Source organism: Piliocolobus tephrosceles, chromosome 18 (assembly GCF_002776525.5).
Source record: "Piliocolobus tephrosceles isolate RC106 chromosome 18, ASM277652v3, whole genome shotgun sequence".
Classification (NCBI taxonomy): Eukaryota; Metazoa; Chordata; class Mammalia; order Primates; family Cercopithecidae; genus Piliocolobus; species Piliocolobus tephrosceles.
The window spans coordinates 72,691,568-72,715,436 of NC_045451.1; the positions used below are offsets into that span (position 1 = coordinate 72,691,568).

The window sequence follows — 23,869 nt, forward strand, 5'->3', positions numbered from 1 at the left end:
GACTCCGTCTGAAAAAAAAAAAAGAACACTGGTGATTCATGAAAGGGGGTCAAAATGCAACATCAACAGGAGTTTGAAAGAAGTTGATTCCAACCCTCACGGATGGCTTTGAGGGGATCAAGACCTCAGTGGAGGAAGTCACTGCTGATGTGGTGGAAACAGCAAGAGAATAAGAAGTGGAGCCTGAAGATGTGCCTGAATTACTGCAATCTCATGAGAAAACCTGAACTAATGAGGAGTTGTTTCTTATGGATGAGCAAGGAGAGTGGTTTACTGACATAGAATCGACTCCTGGTGATGATGCTGTGCACATTGTTGATGTGACAACAAAAGATTTCAAAAACTATATAAACCTAGCTGATAAAGCAGCAGGAGGGTTTGAGAAGACTGACTCCAATTTTGAAAGAAGTTCTACTGTAGGTAATGTGCTATCAAACAGCACTGTATGCTACAAAGAAATCTTTTGCGAAAAGAAAGCACAGGTGATGCAGCAAACTTCCTTGTCTGATTTTTTTCAGAAAGGACCAAAGTCACCCTAACCTTTAGTAGCCACCCCTTGATCAGTCAGCAGCCATTAACACTGGATCAAGACACTTCACCAGCAAAAAGATTACAACTCACTGATGGCTCAGAGGATCACTAGCATTTTGTAGCAATAAAGTATTTTATTTTATTTATTTATTTATTTTTGAGACATAGTATCACTTAGTTGCCCAGGCTGGAGTGCAAAATGGAGTAATCACAGCTCATGGCAGCCTTGATCTCCCAGGCTCAAGCAATCCTCCTACCTCAGTCTCCTGAGTAGCTGGGTCTACAGGCATGAGCCACCATGCCAGGCTAATTTTTTAAAAAATTTTTTCAAAAATAGTTTTTGCAGAGACAGGATCTTACTACGTTGCCCACTCTAGTCTCAAACTCCTAAAGTTTTTTTTTTGTTTGTTTGTTTTTTTGAGATGGACTCTCGCTCTGTTGCCCAGGCTGGAGTGCAGTGGTGCAATCTCGACTCACTGCAAGCTCCGCCTCCCGGCTTCATGCCATTCTCCCGGCCTCAGCCTCCTGAGTAGCTGGGACTACAGGCGCCCACCACCATGCCTAGCTAATTTTTTGTATTTTTAGTGGAGACGGAGTTTCACTGTATTAGCCAGGATGGTCTCCATCTCCTGACCTCGTGATCCGCCCATCTCAGCCTCCCAAAGTGCTGGGATTACAGGCGTGAGCCACTGCGCCTGGCTGGAATAAAGTATTTTTTAATTAAACTGTGTATTTTTTTCAAATGTAATGCTATTGCACACTTAATAGATTATATGTAAAGATAATTAATTTTGTATGCATTGGGAAACAAAAAAATGTGTGTGACTTGCCTTACTGCAATATTTGTTTTATTGCAGTGGTCTGGAACCCAACCCGCAATATCTCTGAGGTATGCCTATAAATCACTTAACAAAGTTTCTCTATATGTATTGGATTACATTGTGTAAAACATACTCATAAAATACTTTGAAAAATTCATAAGCCACGCCTATTTCCAGTTCATTGTTTTACCCTATAATTGTAATGTCTAGTCAAATATTAGCAGCTAAAGATAAACTGACTCTAATCTGGGCATCTATAACTCATCCTCCCATCCTAGCATTTCATTAAATTTGGGATAAGATTTAACCATTCAGAAGAATTTGGCCGATGAGGTTTAAACCAAAATCCCATGTAAGTGAGAATCATTTAAACATTTAGAAAATCACAACACTGGCAAAATACTACTTTTAAACAGCATAGCTATTTATACTGATAGAGGGGGAAAATGTTTTCTTCTCTCTAGGAAAACTTTAGAAATATTCTGGGAAATGAAAGATCAAAGAAGTCATTTTATTTTTTCAGTACAACAGATTAGAAGGCAAAGATGAATAATTTAACATTAAGTTTTTCACAATAAAATCATTAAACCTAATTTGTACTTTTCTAAGTTTTTAATTTAAAACCAAAATAGCTAAATTAATATCTTAACAATATACATCCTTAAAAATGTGCTTTCTTAAAATTCAACCCAAATTGTGCAGATTTTTTTTTTAAGAGATAGGGTCTCACTCTGTCACCCAGGCTGCAGTGCAGTGGCACTACTTTGCCCCACTGTAGCTTCCACCTCCTAGGTTCAAGTGATCCTCTTATCTCAGCCTCCCGATTAGTCCCAACCACAGGGGTCTCACTATGCCCAGGCTGCTCATCAGCTCCTGGCTTCAGGTGATTCTTGGGTCTCAGCCTCCCAAAATGCTGGGATTGTAAGGCATGAGACACCATGCCTGGTCAATTGTGCAGAATTACACATTGAAGTAATAACAGGCAAGGCACAGTGGCTCATGCATGTAATCTGAGTGCTTTGGGAAGGCAAGGTGGGAGGATCACTTGAGGCCAGGAGTTTCAGACCAACCTGGGCAGCATACGAAGACCTCATCTCCACAAAAATTAAAATAAAAAAATCAGCCAACCATGGTGGTGAACACCTGTAGTCCTAGCTACTTGGGAGGCTGAGGCAGGAGGATCACTTGAGTCCAGGAGCTAAAGAGCTATGATCACACCACTGCACTCCAGCCTGGGCAGCAGAGTGTGATCGTGTCTCTCTAGGAAGAAAAAAAAGTGGTAGGGCACAGTGGTTCGCGCCTGTAAACCCAGCACTTTGGGAGGCCGAGGCAGGTGGATCATGAGGTCAGGAGCTCAAAACCATCCTGGCTAACATGGTGAAACCCTGTCTCTACTAAAAATATAAAAACATTAGTGGGGCACAGTGGCGGGCGCCTATAGTGAGGCAGGAGAATGGCGTGAACCCAGGAGGTGGAGCTTGCAGTGAGCTGAGATCACGCCACTGCACTCCAGCCTGGGCAACAGAGCGAGAAGCTGTCTCAAAAAAAAAAAAAAAAAAAAGCAATAACAAAGGCTATTATTAAAAATTTAAAAATAAGCTTAAAAATTGTTTATTGTGATGCTAGTTAAGCAGAAATGGGAGTTAAAGTATATAAGATAATACATCAATATAGAAAAAACAAACCCACTTATGTTATACATTTAAAAAAAATCGGTATTTAATTCAACACTGTTGTCATTTCATCTGTCTAAGAAAATTATACCCCTGAAGTTCTTTTCTCTTGCTGCTTTTAGAGAAAAAAAGTTTCACATCAAGCATTTATGGGAGATTGGAGTGGGGAGGAAACAATAAATGAACCTCATTAGTAATTAAAATCAGATCCCATGTGTACAGAACTTCGTGACTATCCGCACAGGACCTGCTTCCTCGCTCACACCAGCTTCATCTGGATTAAAGCCCCCAGTAGCCACAGATTTATCAAGATTTCTGTTTTAAAGCAAAACTATCTTTAAAACAAAGGAGTTCTATTTCTTGAAACCTGAAGAACTAAAGACTAGCTTTTAGTATGTTATAACTCCATCTACTCATTCCTAGCATCATAAAGAAGATCTTCCCCAGGATGCAGTTCATTTTCTTTGCCACGATGACTTGCTCATTAGGGGTGTTACAGAGCTCCCTGAGCAATGAGACTTAGAGATTGTCATATGCTCCGAAACTCACTACCTGGAACACAGAGGTGTTCAGTAATATATGCTAAACAAGGGACGAAAGCAGTACAGAATCTAGGGTCAGAATACTGAAGACACACACATACACAAGCAGATGTGTCTGATGCCTGCAGAAAGCCATTCAGAGCACGGGTAGTCACAGACCAAAGACTCTTCTGGTGCATCTTCCCATCAGATGCTTGTACAATGTCCCTGCACAGTACTTTCTGAGGCAGTGGTCCCAGAGTTGGAGAAGCCATTTCTCCCACTGCCCTTTTACCTTGCTTGCTCTTGTCTCCTGGCCTTCATGTGTGCTGCTTACTATGCCTGGAATGCATTTTCCATCCACCATTTTGCCTCAGCATTTGGGTCTCAGCTTTGAAGTTACTTCTGGGAAGCTGGCCATGGTCCCCTTGGTTGCTTCCATAGCACCCTGTGCCCACTGGCCACGGCCCTTCTAACACGGCGCTGGATGACCTGCTCCTACACTGTCCTCCCTACTCTCTTGAGTTCTGCGAAGGCAGAGATCATGTTTGTCTCATTCACCATCGTACCCACAGTGAGAAAGGCAGTAAGACTAGCACTTAAAACGTCACTTCTGTGAGGACTCGATGAATATTAATACACATAAAGCCTTAGAACAGCATTTAGCGCAGAGTAAGTATGGAATAAACGTTAGCAGTATTAATCATAGTAGTACCCATCATATGGCAGACATTTTATTTTTTTTAATTTAATTTAATTTAATTTTTTTTTTTTGAGAGGAGTCTCACCCACTCTGTCGCCAGGCTGGAGTGCAGTGGCATGATCTTGGCTCACTGCGACCTCTGCCTCCTGAGTTCAAGCAATTCTCCTGCCTCAGCTTCCCGAGTAGCTGGGATGACAGGCGCCCACCACCACACCCGGCTAATTTTTGTATTTTTGGTAGAGACAGGGTTCACCATGTTGGCCAGGATTGTCTCGATCTCCTGACATCATGATCCACCGCCTCGGCCTCCCAAAGTGCTGGGATTATAGGTGTGAGCTACTGTGCCCGGCCATGGAAGACATTTTAAATAACCTGCATGAATAAAATGATTCTGCCAGCTGATCCTAGTTCCTCTGACAGCCAGCATCTCTCCATTCAGTAGGCTTTGTGATGTCTCCATAGGGTTATTATGTTTTGTCAAGTCTTCATCAAAATCCCAAGTTCCTCCACTGTTTCTTCTATATTAAGGTTTGTAGACACCTCCTTCACATCCTGACCTCCTATCTCAAGATCAACTTTTACTGTCTATTATTTGTACAAAGTTAAAAATTAGGTCTAATTTTAAGTCCTTTTATCATCATGGGCAGCTACTTTATTAAAGTTTGTTGAACCGTGCTTCAGTTTTTCTATCTACACAATGAGTCGGGCGGTGAAGGGTAATACTACCAAATTCACAAGAACATCACAAGGATTAAAGTATTAACATAAGCAAAGGATGAGATATGCGGCGGTTATATACAAGGATAGGCCTTTTGGTAAACCTGATGAGGTTGTCCGGGCTTAGAGCTGCTGCAGAAGGCTTTGGATCCTTCTTCCCCCAAGTACATAAATTACATTAGAAATCTTTTAAAAATTAATGAAAATAAAGCACCATGCAATTTTAACCCCCAGCCCTCAGGTTCCCACTTCTGGAGAGCAAAATGAACATGAAGAGGCAGCTGTGTGTCCAGGAGGCCCAGGTGTGCATCAGCTGTGCACCATTCCTGGCTGCTCCTGGCTCCTGATAACTCCATAATCGGCCTCTTAAGGTTGATTCTATTCTCCTCTGTTTCTTCTTGAATAAAAACATGTTGGCCAGGAGCGGCGGCTCACGCCTGTAATCCCAGCACTTTGGGAGGCCGAGGCGGGTGGATCACAAGGTCAGGAGATCGAGACCATCCTGCTAACATGGTAAAACCCCGTCGCGACTAAAAATACAAAAAATTAGCCAGGCATGGTTGCACGTCCCTGCAGCAGTCCCAGCTACTCGAGAGGCTGAGGCAGGAGAACAGCATGAACCCGGGAGGCGGAGCTTGCAATGAGCTGAGACTGCCCCACTGCACTCCAGCGTGGGTGACAGAGCGAGACTCCGCCTCAAAAAAAAAAAAAAAAGTTATGGGCTTAGGAGACTCCAACGCTAATATTTATTAGGTTAAAAAAAACTTAATCTTGCTGATGGATGCCCCAGTGTTACCCTAAGCTTAGGAGGCAGCAAAGGAAACATACCTAGAAAGACTACAAGATACACTGTCTTGGGTCCCTAAATCTATGACAGGGCTGACAGTATAAACATGGTCCTTGCCCTTAAGAAGTTCACTGTCTAGTGAGAGATGTAAGTATACAGTAATTACAAAACAGTGTCACTGTTGTAAGTGACAGAAAGATGCCAGAGTGGAGTGCTCATTGAATGAACATAGAGAAAAAAGAACGACTTTGATCAAAAAAAGCAATTCAGAATAGTAGACATTTGAGTTAGGTCTTAAGGAGAAGTAGGCATTTTCTAGGTAGCGAAGAGGGGAAAGGGACATTTCAGGTAGGTGCAGAAGCCCTGGATATTCAGGAATGAAGGAAGTGTAGGTAGAATCAGCACACATGGGGCGGTGATAAATGGTCAATGAAGAGCTTGCAGAGGTCAGAACTGGGCCAGATTGTGAACAGCTAAGGGGTTTATACTTTCCACCTACAAGTATCAAGAAGTCATGAAAAGGGAAATAACATTAGAGGGTTTGTCATGGCCCAGGCAAGAGATGTCAAACCACTGCGTGAGGCAGGGTAAGGTAGACACAGTGAGAACATGAGGGAGGCTCTGCATTCTGGAGATAATTGAAGAGCATCAGGGGACCAAGATGCAAGACAGATGGTGAGAAACTAGACCTACAATAGCTAAACCACAGATTCTTTAATTCACTTAACAATGATCAAATATCTACGGAGTCCCCATTACACTGGGATATAACAGTGAATTAGAGAGAAAGGGTCTCCGCCCTCAATGAGATTATATTCTAGTGGCAGATATCAATGAATAAGAAAAGAGACCAACAAAACAACTACAGATCATGATGGCTGCTAAAAAAGAGATAACAGGGCAATGCAATTAAAACAAAAAAGGCAGGCTGGGCACCGTGGCTCACACCTGTAATCCCAGCACTTCGGGAGGCTGAGGCACGTGGATCACGAGGTCAGGAGATCGAGACTATTCCTGGCTAACATGGTGAAACCTCGTCTCACTAAAAATACAAAAAATTAGCTGGGTGTGGTGGCAGGTGCCTGTAGTCCTAGCTACTCGGGAGGCTGAGGAAGGAGAATGGCATGGACCCGGGAGGCGGAGCTTGCAGTGAGCTGAGATTGCAGCACTGCACTCCAGCCTGGGCGACAGAGAGAGACTCTGTCTCAAAAAAAAAAAAAAAAAAAAAAAAAAAAAAGGCAGTGTGTGCTGAATACATAAAGGTGTCTGGGGTGGCCTGAAGAGATGTCCTTTCAGCTGAGGTATGAAGGGTGTGAGTGAAAAATCATACTTGAAAGGATCAATGAAGACAACATTTATAAGAAGCATTTAATATGTGAAGAAACTAATTAAGCACCACAGGTACAGCCACACTTGAGAAGAGTGCAAAGATCATTATAATCAGATAATCAGAAATGACAATCCACACCTGTAGAGCCTGCTGCTGAAGAAATTCAAGATGAGTTAACTATATCAGACATCTTATCTCTCAAAGATCAAAATGTTTGAAATATTCCACCTTAGTTTGGGTGATGTTTATGTGTATGAATGATACAAGAAAGTACAGGAGGAGAGAAAATTTTCATCACTTTGAGTGCATAATCTAGAGAACAGAAATTAGGACATTAAAAATCTATTTTACATGCCTTATAAAGTTCTTGCTGTGATATCATGAACACATACTATATGATGCACAATTATTTTCACTGTTCATTCATTGATGACTAATGTTACTGTATTAGGAATTTATTCTGTACAAGGATTTTCTACCAGTAGATTGTGAAAATTATTTTATTTTTAGCCTATACTGACATCAATATAGTAATAATGTCAGTATTCAATGTTACAGCTAGCTTACCAATTTTAAAAAGTTAAATTTGTGTTTTTAAAAGGCCTACAGCATCCTCAATTTTGGTTAATTTATCTACAACACTGAACTGCTTTTCTGCAAGATCTGTCTCAAATTTAAGATATAAAATAAAACAGTATACAATAATTTCATAGAAAATTTTACCAGGAAAGGACTTATTTATCTGTATACACTTTGCCTACACTATAAGACTAATAACAAAAATGAGGAAAAGCTTGTTGAATAAATAGAACAAAAAATTTAGTCACACAAATTGTATTTTCTGCATAAAATTTTCAGACTAGATAGAAGCTTAACATGTCTTGCCCCCTCCCCCATTTTTATGTTTTAGATACAGGGTCTCACTCTATTACTAAGGCGGGAGCACAGTTGTGAGATCATAGCTCACTGCAGCCTTAAACTCCCGGGCTCAAAAGATCTTCCTGTCTCCGCCTCCCACGCAGCTGGGATTCCAGGATTTTAGGATCTTGCTATGCTGCTCAGGCTGGTCTCAAACACCTGGCCTCGGCCTCTCAAAGTGCTGGGATTACAGGATTGAGCCACTGGGCGCCAGGCCTTCCTCCCCATTTTTAAAGACGAGGAAACAGAAATCTTGCAAATGCTATTTGATTTTAAGAAGTTACATGAATAATGAATGGTATGATTCACTAATAAAGGGGATTTTTAAAAAGATCAGTGTTAATATAAATATTTCAAATTATGAAATAAATTTAAAAATGAGTTATTTGCTTTAAAGAAAGCTTTCAAAAAATTCTTCTAAACCAGTGTACTTCTATGATACATCAAGTTTCTACTATAATATCATTATACCCCCACTATGAAACAATGTATTACTGGAGAATTTGGCGAGCATACTGCACACTCTCAACATGGAAGCAATGATGGCTAGACCATGCTAGGAATGTATCAGAAAAAAATCAACTGACTTTCTAGTCTTAAAATTATTTTATCTCAGTCTTTGATACGTCTATGATACTCTATCTTTTCTCATTTCACATCTCCCTCTTTATTTATTTATTGATTTATTTATTTAGTTAGTTAATTACTTAGTTAGTTAGTTAATAGATGGGGTCTTGCCTTGTTGGCCATGCTGGTCTTGAACTCCTGGCTTCAAGCGATGCTCCTGCCTTGGGCTCCCAGAGTGCTGCGATTACAGGCATGAGCCACCGTGCCTGGCCTCCCTCTTATTTCATACCTGAACTTTACATGGTACCCCCCCATCCCATTTATGTGCATATGCAGGACCATCAACCCCTAACACCAGCATGTGCGTGCCCACGCATTCCCTCGTAAAGTCTCTCTGACTCACATATTCTCTCTCCAAGACTGCTCAGAAACCTACATCAAAGTATCTATCTCCATTTTCTTCGGAACTCTCTCTTTAGTTTCATCTAACAGTGCAGTTTATGTGACACTCTGAGAGGAAAACAGCAGTAACTTCTATGTAGTGGAACACCTTTGCTGGACTGAAGGGTGTGAGGAGGATGAAAATGCTGTTAGCAGCACTGAGAACTTACTTCTATGTGAATCTCTAATCTCTCAAAGCCTTAGTTTACTAATTTACAAAGAGTCACAGAATTGTTACAAGAATCAAATGGAGTAAGGAAGAGAAGGCATTTTACAAAGGAGCTGTATGAATATAACACAGTAAAGTAGCAGGGGTTAAAGTTTTAGGTAAGGATAAATAATTTTATGTAACAATAACAAAACTGGGGACTGATGATCAGAAAATTACCTGGACCACAATAGGTTAAAGGATACTACCATTAATACAATTTCATTTTCTCCAATAAAAATTTTACAATTGTAACTGCCCCCTCTGCACAGCACAGGCCCACCAGCTACCCCTGCGGTATGGCTCTGGAATATGGTGGTGTCACTGGCAGCAGGGCAGGGCGGCTCTTCTTTCATACAACCTGATGCACTCGATGGATTTCTTAGACAGTGTCTCCAGCTATACTTAACTTACAAGGATATCCAATTGCTTAGGAGACACAGTAATGTATACTTACTTTCAAGAATATCACATTGCTTAAGAGACAAAGTAACAGCAGGCCTACCCAAATCTTTATCATTCAAAGAATAACCTTAAAGGAGCTCATTGGTTGTTTAAGAAGAAAATCATCACACCATGAAAGGGATTAGAATATAAACAAGTATGCTTTCAAAATAAATAGATGATGAACCAGGCGCTGTGGTTTATAAAGCAGCCAGGTTCAGTAAATGCACTTAACACTTTACAGAACAAGCACAACATTGGAAAACAGATGGTAGATTGTATATTTTAATAAATTGCCAATTTGGCATATAAGAAATTTAGTATAATTAAAGTACTTTTGGACTATCAAATCAGATGCATTATCAGCAACTGAGCTGATAACGCTCTGACACTATGCTTCCACGCCAATTTATATGCATTCATGCACACACATATATAAGGTGTAAGATATAAGGTATCTTATATAAGATATAAGGTAGTTTGAAACATTGTTGATAACCCAATTTTTAATTTTGTTGAATCAGAGTCTATTGTTTCAAAAATTCCACTTGGTACACACTAACTCATAGGTATAAAGAGTGAGTCTTAAAATATTTTTAAAGTATTTTGAGATCTTCAGAAAAAAATCAAATTAACGAATAGTATTTTTAGTGTGAAAACAGTATTTTTGAGAAAAGGTTGAAACCATTTACATACATAAACTAACATGTATAAAGATGTTCTATCATTTCAAGAAAACCTTATACATTGTAGAGGTAAAAGAAACTTACATTCCTGAAACCTTAGTGTTGACAGGCAATTTACGTGCTTTCTTTGTCTAGGAAATCACTCAAAATGAGAGAAGTGATGACAGGAGCTTCAAAGGAAGAAGGGTGTTTCAACGAGGATGAAGGCTGATTACTGGCAGGCAGCAGAGGAGAGACAGATATTAGCAAACCCACCCCAATCAAAACAGGGAGATACAGAGGAGAGACCAGCTTCCCAGAGGAGGAAAGCAGGAGAAAGCACTACCCTTAGGGGAACAAGTGTCAGAAGAGCCTGAGGGGACTCTTTTCAAAATGGAGTGTAGTTTCCAGAGAATACTGGGAAAGGGTGATACGGAGATCAACAGAGTAAAAACAGAGGAGGAGATATGCAAACAGGATGGAACTAATGCCTATAAAGTCCCCGCCTTGGGGTGGTGACAGGGTGAGAGATGTGGCTGGAACGCCAACCAGTTGTGAGGCCCCAACCTCGGTCAGCCTGGCCAGTTTCTGCAGGCACTGCCACACAGCAGTTTTACTCCACCTGTCAGCTTTTTATTTAAATAAACTTTAATAATGTTTGAACCTCTTTTTGAAAGTGAGTTTGCATATCTGGCAAAGCAAAATTTTAATCAAGAGCATTTTTAATCAAGAACATTATTTTTACATCAGATGAGTAATGTGCTGACATAACAATGTCTAGAAAAAGGAACATCTCACACAAGAGTGTGAATATCCAATCATCACGCTTTGGAACTGCAAACGGATCAAGAGTAAACATTTTTTAAATGCTCACTGCAGTAGAGCAGTAAAATTACTAATATTGTTCTGTTTAAGCTCAGAAACAGTTTCTAAGAATGCCAGTGTTGGAAGGACTTTAAGAGCTCATTTAATTTCCTCTATTAACCCCACAGGATCGTACACGTACACCCTAAAAATAATGCTCTGGGGAAGGCAGTATCAGTCTTAACAAGCTAGGAAAAATAATTTCCTAGTTTGTTTCATAGCCTTAACAAGCTAGGAAAAGATTAAAAAGTAATCTTTTCTACTATGTGAGAAAACCTAGTTGAGGACGTGCCTTTGGATGTTCACTTTGAAGCTTTTAATCAGATCCCACTTCCTCTGGTTCTGCTCAAGGAGAACAGCTAATCCATCACACACACACACACACACACATTTATTCTTAACATATAATTCCCTTTTTCCCACTCTGTTGACAACTTTCCTCCTTGATCCAATTTAATAAAATTAAAACAAGAAAAAGGCAAAGTTTTTCATTGCCCTATCATAAAAAGACAGACTATAAGCAGTACCCTAGCTAGAGCAGAGGAGGGATGCTTAGAGCTCTTATTCATATACATACAACAGATCTATTTAAGGGTGATTTATTATGGGTGATCTGCCTGAGACATCCATCACCTACTTATTACCAGGGCTAAGTACATCTTATTGGGCAAATAGTTCAGTTTTCCCTTTCTTGCTTACACATCCAGCATGCGTTCTTCCCCAAACTGTGGGTCATGGTAAGTTTTAGCCTAGTGCTTCTGATAAACCCTATGTGTTAGTTATAAAAGACAGGATACTGTGATAGTAAATTTTAGATGTCGACTTGACTGAATTAAAGAATACTTAGAGAACTGGTAAAGCATTATTTTTAGGTATGTATTTAGGTGAATGTGTTTCCAGAGGATACTAGTGTGTGAGTCTGAGTGGACTAAGTGCTGCCCTCAGTTTAGGTGGACACCATCCATTTGGCTGGGGCCGTGGATACAATAAAAACAGAGGAAGGAAAATTGGCCTCTCTCTCCTGGTGCTGGGATATACTTTTCTTCTCTTACCCTTGGTTTTTGGACTTGGACTGAGCTGTGCTGCTGGAATACCAGGGTCTCCAGCTTGCAGACAACCTGTCATGGGACTTCTCAGCCTCCATAACGACATGAGCCAATTCCCCTAATAAACCCCCTCTCACATATCTTGAACTCCTGGCCTCAAGGGATCCTCCTGTCTGAGCCTCCCAAGTAGCTGGGATTACAGGCATGAGCCTGCACCTGGCCCCCTTTCATATACCTATATATCTATATATCCCATTGGCTCTCTCTGAACAACCCTGACTAATATAGATATCCATTACCTAACATGTACTGAGCTCTCACTTTCTGCCAGATGCTGTGCTATTTTACATAAGATCTCACTGAATCTTCACAACCACCTATGTAACACATGGTGACTCACCTTTTAAATAAATAATAAATAAAACAGGGCCGGGCGCGGTGGCTCATGCCTGTAATCTCAGCACTTTGAGAGGCCAAGGTGGGTGGATCACAAGGTCAGGAGATTGAGACCACGGTGAAACCCCGTCTCTACTAAAAATACAAAAAATTAGCTGGGCGCGGTGGCAGGCGCCTGCAGTCCCAGCTACTCAGGAGGCTGAGGCAGGAGAACGGCGTGAACCCGGGAGGCGGAGCTTGCAGTGAGCTGAGATCCGGCCACTGCACTCCAGCCTGGGTGACTGAGTGAGACTCTGTCTCAAAAAAAATAAAAATAAAAATAAATAAAGAAAACAAATGATCAGATGTGAGTGTCACTTCTTTTCTGAGCCTTTCTCCCTTTCTGGAAGAGGTCCTAACATATTTCAGAATGGACAGAAGAGAAAGGGGGGTGGAAAGCAAGTCACATGGGAATGGACTGAACTAGTTCAGTAACATTTATTTCCATTTGCAAGGAATCTGTATGAAAATCTGTTTCTTAAATGGTTCACACTATTGATATTTTAATAGAATAGATTTAATTTTACCTAAGTTGCTTCTTTCCTAAATGACTTTCAGCACTCATCTAAAGGATGGTAATAAATCTTTTAAAACAATAGAGTGGACAATGTTGAAAATTTAGGTTTCTCTTCCAATAAACACCAAATGCACGCCAAGCCAATCAAACAATGCCAGTAAATATCAAAGCAGTAGTACTCACCTCCTTTGCACTCTTAATTTTGGTCAGAAATGTATGGAGCTCCATTGTTTCTGCAAACAGTGCACGACATACGGCCTGATAATGATTTGGTGCATCTGATTCAGTAGGGAGATGAGCAGCACACAACTACAGAAGGGGAAAATAAAATAATGGTGCTTCGTTAATATTTGGGGTATTTTTTGTACCTAAAAACAGACACAAGCAGAGCGCAGTGGTTCATGCCTGTAATCCCAGCACTTTAGGAGGCCAAAGCAGATGGATCATGAGGTCAAGAGTTTGAGACCAGCCTGACCAACATGCTGAAACCCTGTCTCTACTGAAAATATAAAAGTTAGCTGGGCGTGGTGGCACATGCCTGTAATCCTAGCCACTCAGGAAGCTGAGGCAGGAGAATCGCTTGAACCTGGGAAGCGGAGGTTGCAGTGAGCAGAGATCACGCCACTGCACTCCAGCCTGGGTGACAGAGTGAGATTCCATCTCAGAAAAAAAAAACAAAAAAAAACAAAAAAAAACAGACACACCCCCACATCTGTATTTTCATATTAGACAGCCAGGCAATTCCCATCATCCAGGGCTTCACGTACCACAAGACCATCGTAAAGTCTACACAATTACATGGGAAAAGTGGTCCACTAACTAACAGACCCAACAGCACAGATGAGTTTACTAGAATTAGCTTTCATTTGAAAATGATAGGACATATGTAAAAGTTTTGGTTGGGAACAGAAAGGGAACCACCATTTACTGTGTACTGATGATGGCTCCAGTTTTTAAACAGTTACCATTTATTAAGCAATTATCATGCCAGCTACAGTATTTGACATGTCATATATCCAACACAATACCATTTACTCTTCAATGTAATGCTGAATTATCCTCATATGGAAAAAGAAACTGAGGCTAAGAGGAGTCACATGACTTGTCTGTCCATAGTCACATGGTTACCATGAGGGAGGAGAATTCAAACACAGTCAGTCCCTACTAGGTTCTGAAGCCAGGCTCATTCCAATACATGTTCAATTTTGTAACATAGTTAAAAAAAAAGAATGTCAACAAAACATGTGGACCTCAGGGAAGCTGCCTCATCAGCAGATGTGGAGTGGAGGACAGAGGGTAGAGGGCAACGTAAGGCCACGGGTGCTGCCTACAGCCCCAATGTCCTTTATCGTACATAGTTCATAATAATCCCCATACAACTACTTGTGGGTAAAAGGTGCAACTTAATATCATGCAAAGCAATTTAGAAAAATCAAACACCATTTAGTGTATCAGACTGGAAAGACATCCTATTAAGAGTCTCATACACAGGAATAATTTTATCTTTCTATAAAATAATTTGTATCCACGTACAATCATTACATTTTAAAGTACTTCATTTGCACTAACAAGCTGTAAGTTCTCTTAATTTCTTACTACAGTCAGTAAACTGGACACTAATACAATAACTAAAAATATACATCTTATTTTTAATACTTTCTATTAATTAAAGAATAAATGACATCTTTGTAGTTTGTAATATGCTTAATAATGTGGCTTTGTGTTTTCATGTATAGTAAGCATCTTATAGAATCTAATAGTTAGATCACTATCTTTCACAAAATACCTTCTCAAGAAAATATCTCTAGTATGAATAGGAAACCTTCTTCACAGTACCAAAAAAAGCTAAAAACTGATTTATTCAGAAGCATTAAAAGTAGAAATCTCACAAGTTTATTGCTCACAGAGCCACTAATAAAGAGTATAGTTTTTGCTCAACTATTTTTGTATTTAGAAAACATCTTGCAATACAGAATTGCCATTCAAGGTAATGAAAGACAACTACTAAGGCTTTAGCTTATGTAACTTACCCTAATCTTATATTCCAGTTACATAATGAAATGGCATAAAGCCACTGGGTTTCAAAGTTTTCAAATGCTATCCACAGTAAGAAATGAATTTATATACATTTACATATCATACACAAATGCATGCATATGTGCATGTTACACATACAAAAGCTTCACAAAACAAAACTTGCACATTCACTGTTGGGATTTCACAACCCATTCACTGGTTGTAAAACGCAACTTTAAAAACACTGGTGTAAAGGCAATAGCTAGGTCTAAAAAACGCTTTTTAAAATGCGTATGACAATCCTACACGTAGAAAATCTAAAGTGATACTACTAGAGTTAGTAAGCAATTTCAGCAGTTGCAGAATACATGATTAACAAACAAAATCAGTTGTATTTCTACACACGGCCAGAGAACAAGATGAGGTCAAGAAAATCATTCCATTTACAATTGCATCAATTGTAAGGAATTGCTAAGGAATTTTGCTAAGGAATCTGCTAAGAAAATTTTGCTAAGGAATTTTGCTAAGGAGGTATAAGACTTATACACTGAAGAGTACAAAATAAACAGAAGTTAAAGAACACCTAAATAAACAGAAAGACATCTTGTATTCATACGTTGGGAGACAATATGGTGAAGGCAACAACATTACCCAAAGTGATCAACAGATTGAATGCAATCCCTAACAAAATCCCAACAGCCTTTCTTTAAGAAATGAAAAGGCTGATCCTAAAATTCATATGGAATTGCAAGGGGTCCCTTGCAAAAACCCAATTTAGAGATCAGGAAACTGAGATTTAGACCAGGTAAGTAATTTGCCCAAGGCTACACAGCTAGTCAATGGCAGAAATGGAACCGAAACCAGGTAGTCTGACTTTGGAGCCCAAGTTCTTTTCCATTCTACTCTAAAATAAATGTAATTATCTTTATATTAAAGAGAACAATGTTCTTAAAGTACTTAAAGCATAGAGCATGGTATACAGTAAGAATGCAACAAAATCATTTTTATAGTTACAAAAAAGGGACATCAGGGGTTGGGGGACAAAATTAGGTTATATGATCTTGGACAAGTTATTTAACATTGCTGGGTTTCCATTTATCTCTAAAAAGAAAGGACTGGTTTATGTAACCTGTTATATAAATCTGTCTCTCCTCTTTGCTCTACGCATGGACTTCTAAATTACACTGAAATGCTGAGGTTTTTGAAGGATCAGTCTTGGATCTTTGGGTATCCTCTGCTTACTGTAGCTGCCCTTGTCTAGTCTAATGGCTTTAAATGCCACCTGTAAGCTGACAATTCCTCAATCCCTATTGCAGGCCAGCCCTTTATGCTAAAAACTTATGGCTATGTACTTAGCATTTCCACTCAGAAGTCACAAAGACAGCTCAAACAACTCTAAAAGTCATCCTTTTTTCCCCCCATTAATATAGGGTCTTGCTATGTTGCCCAAGTTGGTCTTGAACTCTTGGGCTCGGGCAATACTCCTACCTCAGCCTCCTGAGTAGCTGGGATTACAGGTGTGTGGCACCATGCCCAGTGACAGTCATCCTTGATTATTCCTTATTCCCATACCACTCACATTCAATCCATCAGTAAGTCTTGTTGTTTCTACCTTCACAATATACCACCTGACAGCTCTCTACTTTTCTCCATCTCCTCCACCATCATCACGGTCACAGCCACCATTTTCTTTCATTAGAGGACTCCTAACTTCCTCTCTCACACATCTACATGGTTCTTCTCCACTTGACAGGCAAAATCTTTTATAAATGTAATTTGAATTATGTTCATCCCCTGCTTAAAAGCATCCAATCATTCATTCAAACAATATTCACCAAGTGCGGACTACGTACCAGGCACTGTGGCAGAAAGAAAACACAGTATTTGATATGGTTAGGCTGTGTCCCCACCTAAATCTCATCTTGAATTCCCACGTGTTGTAGGAGGGACCTGGTAGGAGGTAACTGAATCACGGGGGCAGGTCTTCCCTGTGCTGTTCTCACCACAGTGAATAAGTCTCATGAGATCTGATGGTTTTACAAGGGGGAGTTTCCCTGCACAAGCTCTTTTTTGGCCTGCTGCCATCCATGTAAGATGTGACTTACTTCTCCTTGACTTCCGCCATGATTGTGAGGCCTCCTTAGCCACGTGGAACTGTGAGTCCATTAAACCTATTTTTCTTCCCGGTTTCAGGTTATGTCTTTATCAGCAGTGTGAAAAAGGACTAATACAGTATTGAGCAAGTCAATGTCCTGTTCCTCTCAAAACTAGTAATGGGTATCTCAGACCCTTAAACATACACATACACACACACGTTGGGAATAACAGCTGCTATTAAGAAAAATAGGCCAGATGTGGTGGCTCACGCCTGCAATCTCAGCACTTTGGGAGGCTGAAGTGGGTGGATCACCTGAGGTCAGGAGTTTGAGGCCAGCCTGGCGAACATAGTGAAACCCTGTGTCTACCAAAAATACAAAAATTAGCTGGACATGGTGGCGGGTGCCTGTAATCCCAGCTACTTGGGAGGCTGAGGCAGGAGAATTGCTTGAACCCGGGAGGTGGAGGCTACAGTGAGCCGAGATCACGCCATCACGTCACTGCACTCAGAGAGAGAGAGAGAGGAAAGAGAAGAAAGAGAGAAAAGAAAGAAGGGAGGGAGGGAGGGAGGGAAAGAGGGAAAAAGAAAGCAGGTGAGAGGTAGAAAATGAGGCCAGTGGTGGGGAGGGGCGATAATCTGGAAAGACTGGTCAGCAGGTGGCACCAGAGCAGAGAGCTCAATGAAGATTGGAGTGAGCCATGCACAACCTAAGGAAAGAATGTCCCAAGCACGGGAGGGCCAGTGACTCCCACTGAACTTAAATCCCAAACTCTTCTGTGTTCCTCAAGTCCTTCATCATCTAAAGCTCACACCTACCTCTCAAATCCCATGTGTGGCTCTTCTTTCCACTTTGTTTCGGTAAATCCTAGACTTGTTTCTTTAAAACACACCAATCTTTTTGTTGATTCTTCACCCTCCAGGTGTTGATTTCAATGTCACCTGCTTAGAACGTCTTCCCTGTTTGTCCTTTCTAGATGCACTACTCACCTCTAATTTCTCTGTTACTTTTTTTTGAAATGGGGTTTCACTCTTGTTGCCCAGGCTGGAGTGAAGTGGCGTGATCTTGGCTCACTGCAACCTCCACTTCCCAGGTTCAAGCGATTCTCCTGCCTCAGTCTCCCAAGTAAGTGGGATTAGAGGCTCACACCACTATGCCCGACTATTTTTTGTATTTTTAGTAGAGACAGAGTTTCACCATGTTGGCCAGGCTGGTCTCAAACTCCTGACCTCAGGTGATCTGTCCACCTCGGCCTCACAAAGTGCTGGGATTACAAGTGTGAACCACTGCACCTGGCCTCTCTGTTACTTTTTAATCACTGCACTCTGCATTTTCTTCTTAGCAATTATTAGGATTTAAAGTACAGTAGTTCCTCCTAATGCACAGTTTCACTTTCCATGGCTTCATTTACCTGTGGTCAACTGCGTCCGAAAATATTAAATGGAAAATTCCAGAAACAAATAAATCCGAAGCTTTAAATTATATGCTGTTCTGAGTTGCATGGTGACAACTCACACTGTCCTGCACTGTCCTGCCCGGGATGTGAATCACCCCTTTATGCAGCATATTTGCTCTTAGCCTCAAGCGATCTACCTGCCTTGGCCTCCCAAAGTGCTGGGATTATAGGCATGAGCCACTGAGCCTGGTCTGCATCCAGGCATTCGTTATTCAGTTTATTTCCATTGTGATTTCTTCTTTGACTCTTCGGGCATTTAAAAGCAGTTTCTTAATTTCCAAGTCTATGTGGAAATAATAAAATCTTTTTATTATTCATATCTGGCTTAATTCCACTATGGTAACAGAACATTTCCTATGTAATTTTAACCCTCTGAAATTTGTTAAGACTTGCTTTAAGGCCTAGAATATGGAGAAATTTTTAATTGTTCCATTTATACCTGGAAAGAATGTGTAAACTGCAGTGTCTGGTGGCATGTCCTATTAATGTTAAGTCAGGTTTGTTTTTCTCATTGTCCAAACATTCTATATTTGTACTGATACGAAGAGAGGTATTTTAAACCTCCCACTCTGGTTGTAAATTTGTCTACTTTCCCTTTTAGTTTTATTTGTTTGAATGTTGCTCAATGCTACTGTTATAGGCTATGTTATTAGGTGCACATAAATTTATGAATGCTACTTCTCCTTAGTGAATTGAACTTTTTATAAGTAAGCATCCTTTTTTATCTCTAGTAATGCTTTTTGCCTTTAGGTCCATTTTATATTAAAATAGTATCTGTGATACTTTTCTTTTGGTTAGAATGTTGTATTTGTCCATTCTTTTACTCCAGCTTTCTATGTCCTATTTATAGTGTCTACTCTGTAAACAACATATGACTGGATTTTGTATTTTTAATGCAGTATAAAAATCTGTGTCTTTTAAAAATTAGAGTATTAGGCTAGTACAGTCCTCAGAAATACAGTGTGAACTGTGTATGTAGTTTTAAATTTTCTAGTAGCCACATCAAAAAAAGTAAAAAGAAACAAGTGAAATTAACTTTGATTATAGATTTTAGTTAATCCAATACTATAATATATATTATTGTAATATTTCAAATTATAGCCAATACAAAAATTATTAATGAGGCCCTCTTTTTTTTTCCAAGACGGAGTCTTACTCTGTTGCCCAGGCTGGAGTGCACTGGCGTGATCTTGGCTCACTGCAACCTCTGCCTCCCAAGTTCAAGTGACTCTCCTGCCCCAGCCTCCTGAGTAGCTGCGATTACAGGCGTGAACCACCATGCCTGGCTAAGGTTTTTGTCTTTTTAGTATAGACAGGGTTTCACCATGGTGGTCAGGTCTCTAACTCCTGACCTCAAATGATCCGCCCACCTCAGCCTCCCAAAGCGCTGGGATTATAGGCATGAGCCACCGCACCTGGTCAACGAAGCATTTTACATCCCTTTTTCGGTACCAAGCGTTTGGAATCCAGCATAGATTTTGTCCTCTCAGTCCGTGTCAATTCAGACGAAACACATTTCAAGTGACTAACAGTCACATGTGGCTAGTAACTACTGTATTGAACAGTATACATTTAGAATATTCACATTTAATGTAATCACCAATATATTTCGGTGTCCAATTACCATCTTCTATTTGTTTTCCCTGTTCTATATTCCTTTTCAATTCTTTCCATCTCTTCTTTTGGATTACCAGTAATTTTATTAGCTTCACCTGCCCCTTCCCTATTGGCCTGACATTTACAAATTCTTTTATTTATTTTTAGTGGCTTTTCTAATAAAGGTTAGGCTTTAGTGGCTTTCCTAATAAAGGTTAGCACTAATAAATTAGTGCTTTAACCTCTTCCCCGTCAATGCCGAGGTCTTAGAACACTAACTCCACTTTCTCACACACAATTTTGTGCTACTGTTATATATATATATATTTTTTTTTTTTTTTTTTTTTTATGAGACGGAGTCTCGCTCTGTCACCCAGGATGGAGTACAGTGGCCGGATCTCAGCTCACTGCAAGCTCCGCCTCCCAGGTTTACGCCATTCTCCTGCCTCAGCCTCCCGAGTAGCTAGGACTACAGGCGCCGCCACCACGCCCGGCTAACTTTTAGTATTTTTTAGTAGAGACGCGGTTTCACCGTGTTAGCCAGGATGGTCTCGATCTCCTGACCTCGTGATCCGCCCGTCTCGGCCTCCCAAAGTGCTGGGATTACAAGCTTGAGCCACCGCGCCCGGCCTACTGTTATATATTTTAATTCTAAATATATTCTACATCATGTAAGACATTATTATTTTTTGCTGTTAATATTCATTTAGATTTATTTTCATGTTTTTTTTTTTTGAGATGGAGTCTTCCTCTATCGCCCAGGCTGGAGTGCAGGGGCACAATTTTGGCTCACTGCAACCTCTGCCTCCCAGGTTCAAGCCATTCTCCTGCCTCAGCCTCCCAAGTAGCTGGGCTTTCAGGCACGTGCCACCACGTCCAGCTAATTTTTTGTATTTTTAGTAGAGATGGGGTTTCACTATGTTGGCCAGGCTGGTCGTGAACTCCTGACCTCAAGTGATCCACCTGCCTCGGCCTCCCAAAGTGCTGGGATTACAGGTATGAGCCACCATGTCCGGCCCATGTTTAATTTTCTTTGCTCTTCAAATCTTCTGCATCTCCTAATTTCTACCAGACACGGACTGCCTTCTGCCTGATGTATACTCTTTAGTATTGCCTTTAGTCAAGGTCTGCTGGTGACAAATTTTCTGTGTTTGTCAGAGAAGATATTTTGCCTTTTTTTTTTTTTTTTTTTAGAAACAAAACAGAAAAAAACAAAACAAAAAAAGATCTCACTGTAACACCCAGGCTTGAGTGCAATGGCACCATTACTACCCACTGCAGCCTCAACCTCCTGGGCTCAAGTGATCCACCCTGGCTGATATTTTACCTTTATTGTTGAGACATTATACTGGATAAATAATTCTAGATTTAATGTTAGAACTCTGAGGCTAGCATTCCACTCTCACATTACTCTTCCCCCGACTGACTCTGTGAAATGCGCATTGGAATGCCTGCCCAATCTACCTCACAGTGTTATCATAAGGCTCCAGTAATAGAAGGGGGATATAAAGGCACTTTTCAACTACAATGTACCATACTAAAACATAACAAATTAATAGATTAGTTGGAATAAAAGACTATCCCGGACAAAAGTTACACATTAAAGAGGATCTTGCTTGCTAAGAATTGAAAACACATTGTTTCAAGTTCTTAAACATCACATTATTTGTATCAATCAAACTTAGTTTCACATTTCTACTTCAAACAAGGAGAGTTACAATTCTTCAGACAATTCTTGTCTTCTCTTCCAACAAAGTAAACAATGAGCCAATTTATGAACTGAGGTTTTCAACCTGCTAACCAAACCACAAACTCATATCTGCACTATATGATGAGGAATCATGGGTTTTATAGTATTTTAAAATGTCCATTTACTTGTAAAATGTTTCAGTAATTATTTTTCTTCTCATTCAGCTACATGGAACATTCAGAACAGTTACAGATGTGGAGAATTTTATGGGTCAGTTTTGATTAGCATGGAAACCAAGAAACAAGGTAAGGCTGTGATATTCTCCAATAAAATTCGAATAGAATCGGTAATCTTCAGTTTTCCTTCAATCTATAAAACCTTTAAAAATTTTTCTTTCTTTTTTTCTTTTTTTGAGACAGCCTCGCTGTCACCCAGGCTGGAGTGCAGTGGTGCGCTCTTGGCTTAATGCAACCTCCACCTCCCAGGTTCAACAGACTCTCGTGCCTCAGCCTCCTGACTAGCTGGAACTACAGGTACAGCCACCACACCTGATTAATTTTGTACTTCTTTTTTTTTTAGTAGAGACAACATGGGTTTCCCCATGTTGGCCAGCTGGTCTTGAACTCCTGGCCTCAAGTGATCTACCTGCCTCAGCCTCCCAAAATGCTGGGATTACAGGCATCAGCCATCGTGCCCAGCCTTTTTTTTTTTCCTTTTAAATAGAGACGAGGTCTCATTATGTTGCCCAGACTGGTCTCAAACTCCTGAGCTCAAGTGATCCTCCCACCTGGGTCTCCCAAAGTGGTGGGATTACAGGTGTGAACTACCATGCCAAGCCAATAACCTGTCTTCGTAAGTACCCTTTTAACTATTCATTTTTCATATAACGATAGCAATAAGTTAGGGAACCACAGTAGCTCAAATTAAAAAATAAAAGGTATCTATTCAAACTTCTAAATGTCCAGTAATTTTTTATAAGTTAAGATATTTAATGTCATTGAATAAGAATTTTAAAATTGCAATTACTCTCTGCACCTCATCTTCCGAACCTGTAGTTTAAGACAGCAATCTGGCTATGACATGTTACATTACTGGTGCCAGGGCTGATTTTACGGATCTAGTTGGTTAGGTGGGTGTTCCTTTCCTCTTTCACCACTTCTTATGCATACTTCCGCCAACACACACACCACCAAAACACTGTTAGCTCACTTTCAGATGTATGAGTGGTTTTGCTTCTTAATGTAAAACCTTTTACTCTTCATGTTTTCAATCACTATTTATCAATGGTCTTCCATAGAACAAGCAGGTCATTTGTGGTCTGCAGAAGGTTTAACTGGCCTTTAAGTGTGTTTACATGTTTTTAAAAAACAAACCTTAACGTCTAGAAAACATAAAATAAATAAAACACATCAAATTTCTATTTGTTTGTGTATTATATGTATGTATTTTATGTGTTAGCCTGTTGATTTAAAATGAGAAGCACTACACATCTTAAAAGAACGAAATAATATATCCGAATTTCATAAGAAGAGTAACTTGTATGGTTCTTTCCAGAGTCTTTGAGAGTTGTACCATCGAAGGAGGCCTAAGGAACAGAAGCACTCAGCACACTTGAAAACTACCATTGTCACAGTGCCTCTATAGTCCTGTCTCTGAAACACTTTATGAAAAGCTGGAAAATAAGAGATTGACACTGCTTATAAAACCTAGTAAATATCATATATAAGTATATATATATCATATATAAGTGTAAAGCCTAGCAAATATCATATATAAGTAACTGAAAATAGAACGCTTTTATGGCTAATTTGACAAATATGTTTGATG

The 23,869-nt window shown here is 40.1% G+C and overlaps 1 protein-coding gene and 1 non-coding gene across 6 annotated transcripts in view; both read right to left on the reverse strand.

Moving 5' to 3' along the window:
• SPIRE1 (spire type actin nucleation factor 1) overlaps window positions 1-23,869 on the reverse strand; it is a 197,140-nt gene that overhangs the window by 76,121 nt on the left and 97,150 nt on the right. For all 5 annotated transcript variants that reach the window (XM_023228440.3, XM_023228441.3, XM_023228439.2 and 2 more), the window contains exon 4: window positions 13,372-13,497. In XM_023228440.3, coding sequence (XP_023084208.1) covers window positions 13,372-13,497 — 126 coding nt within the window. The remainder of the gene's footprint in view (window positions 1-13,371; window positions 13,498-23,869) is intronic.
• On the reverse strand, window positions 11,071-11,172 carry LOC111553637. Its single transcript, XR_002735018.2, has one exon. It is a non-coding gene; the product is annotated as a small nucleolar RNA U13 (small nucleolar RNA).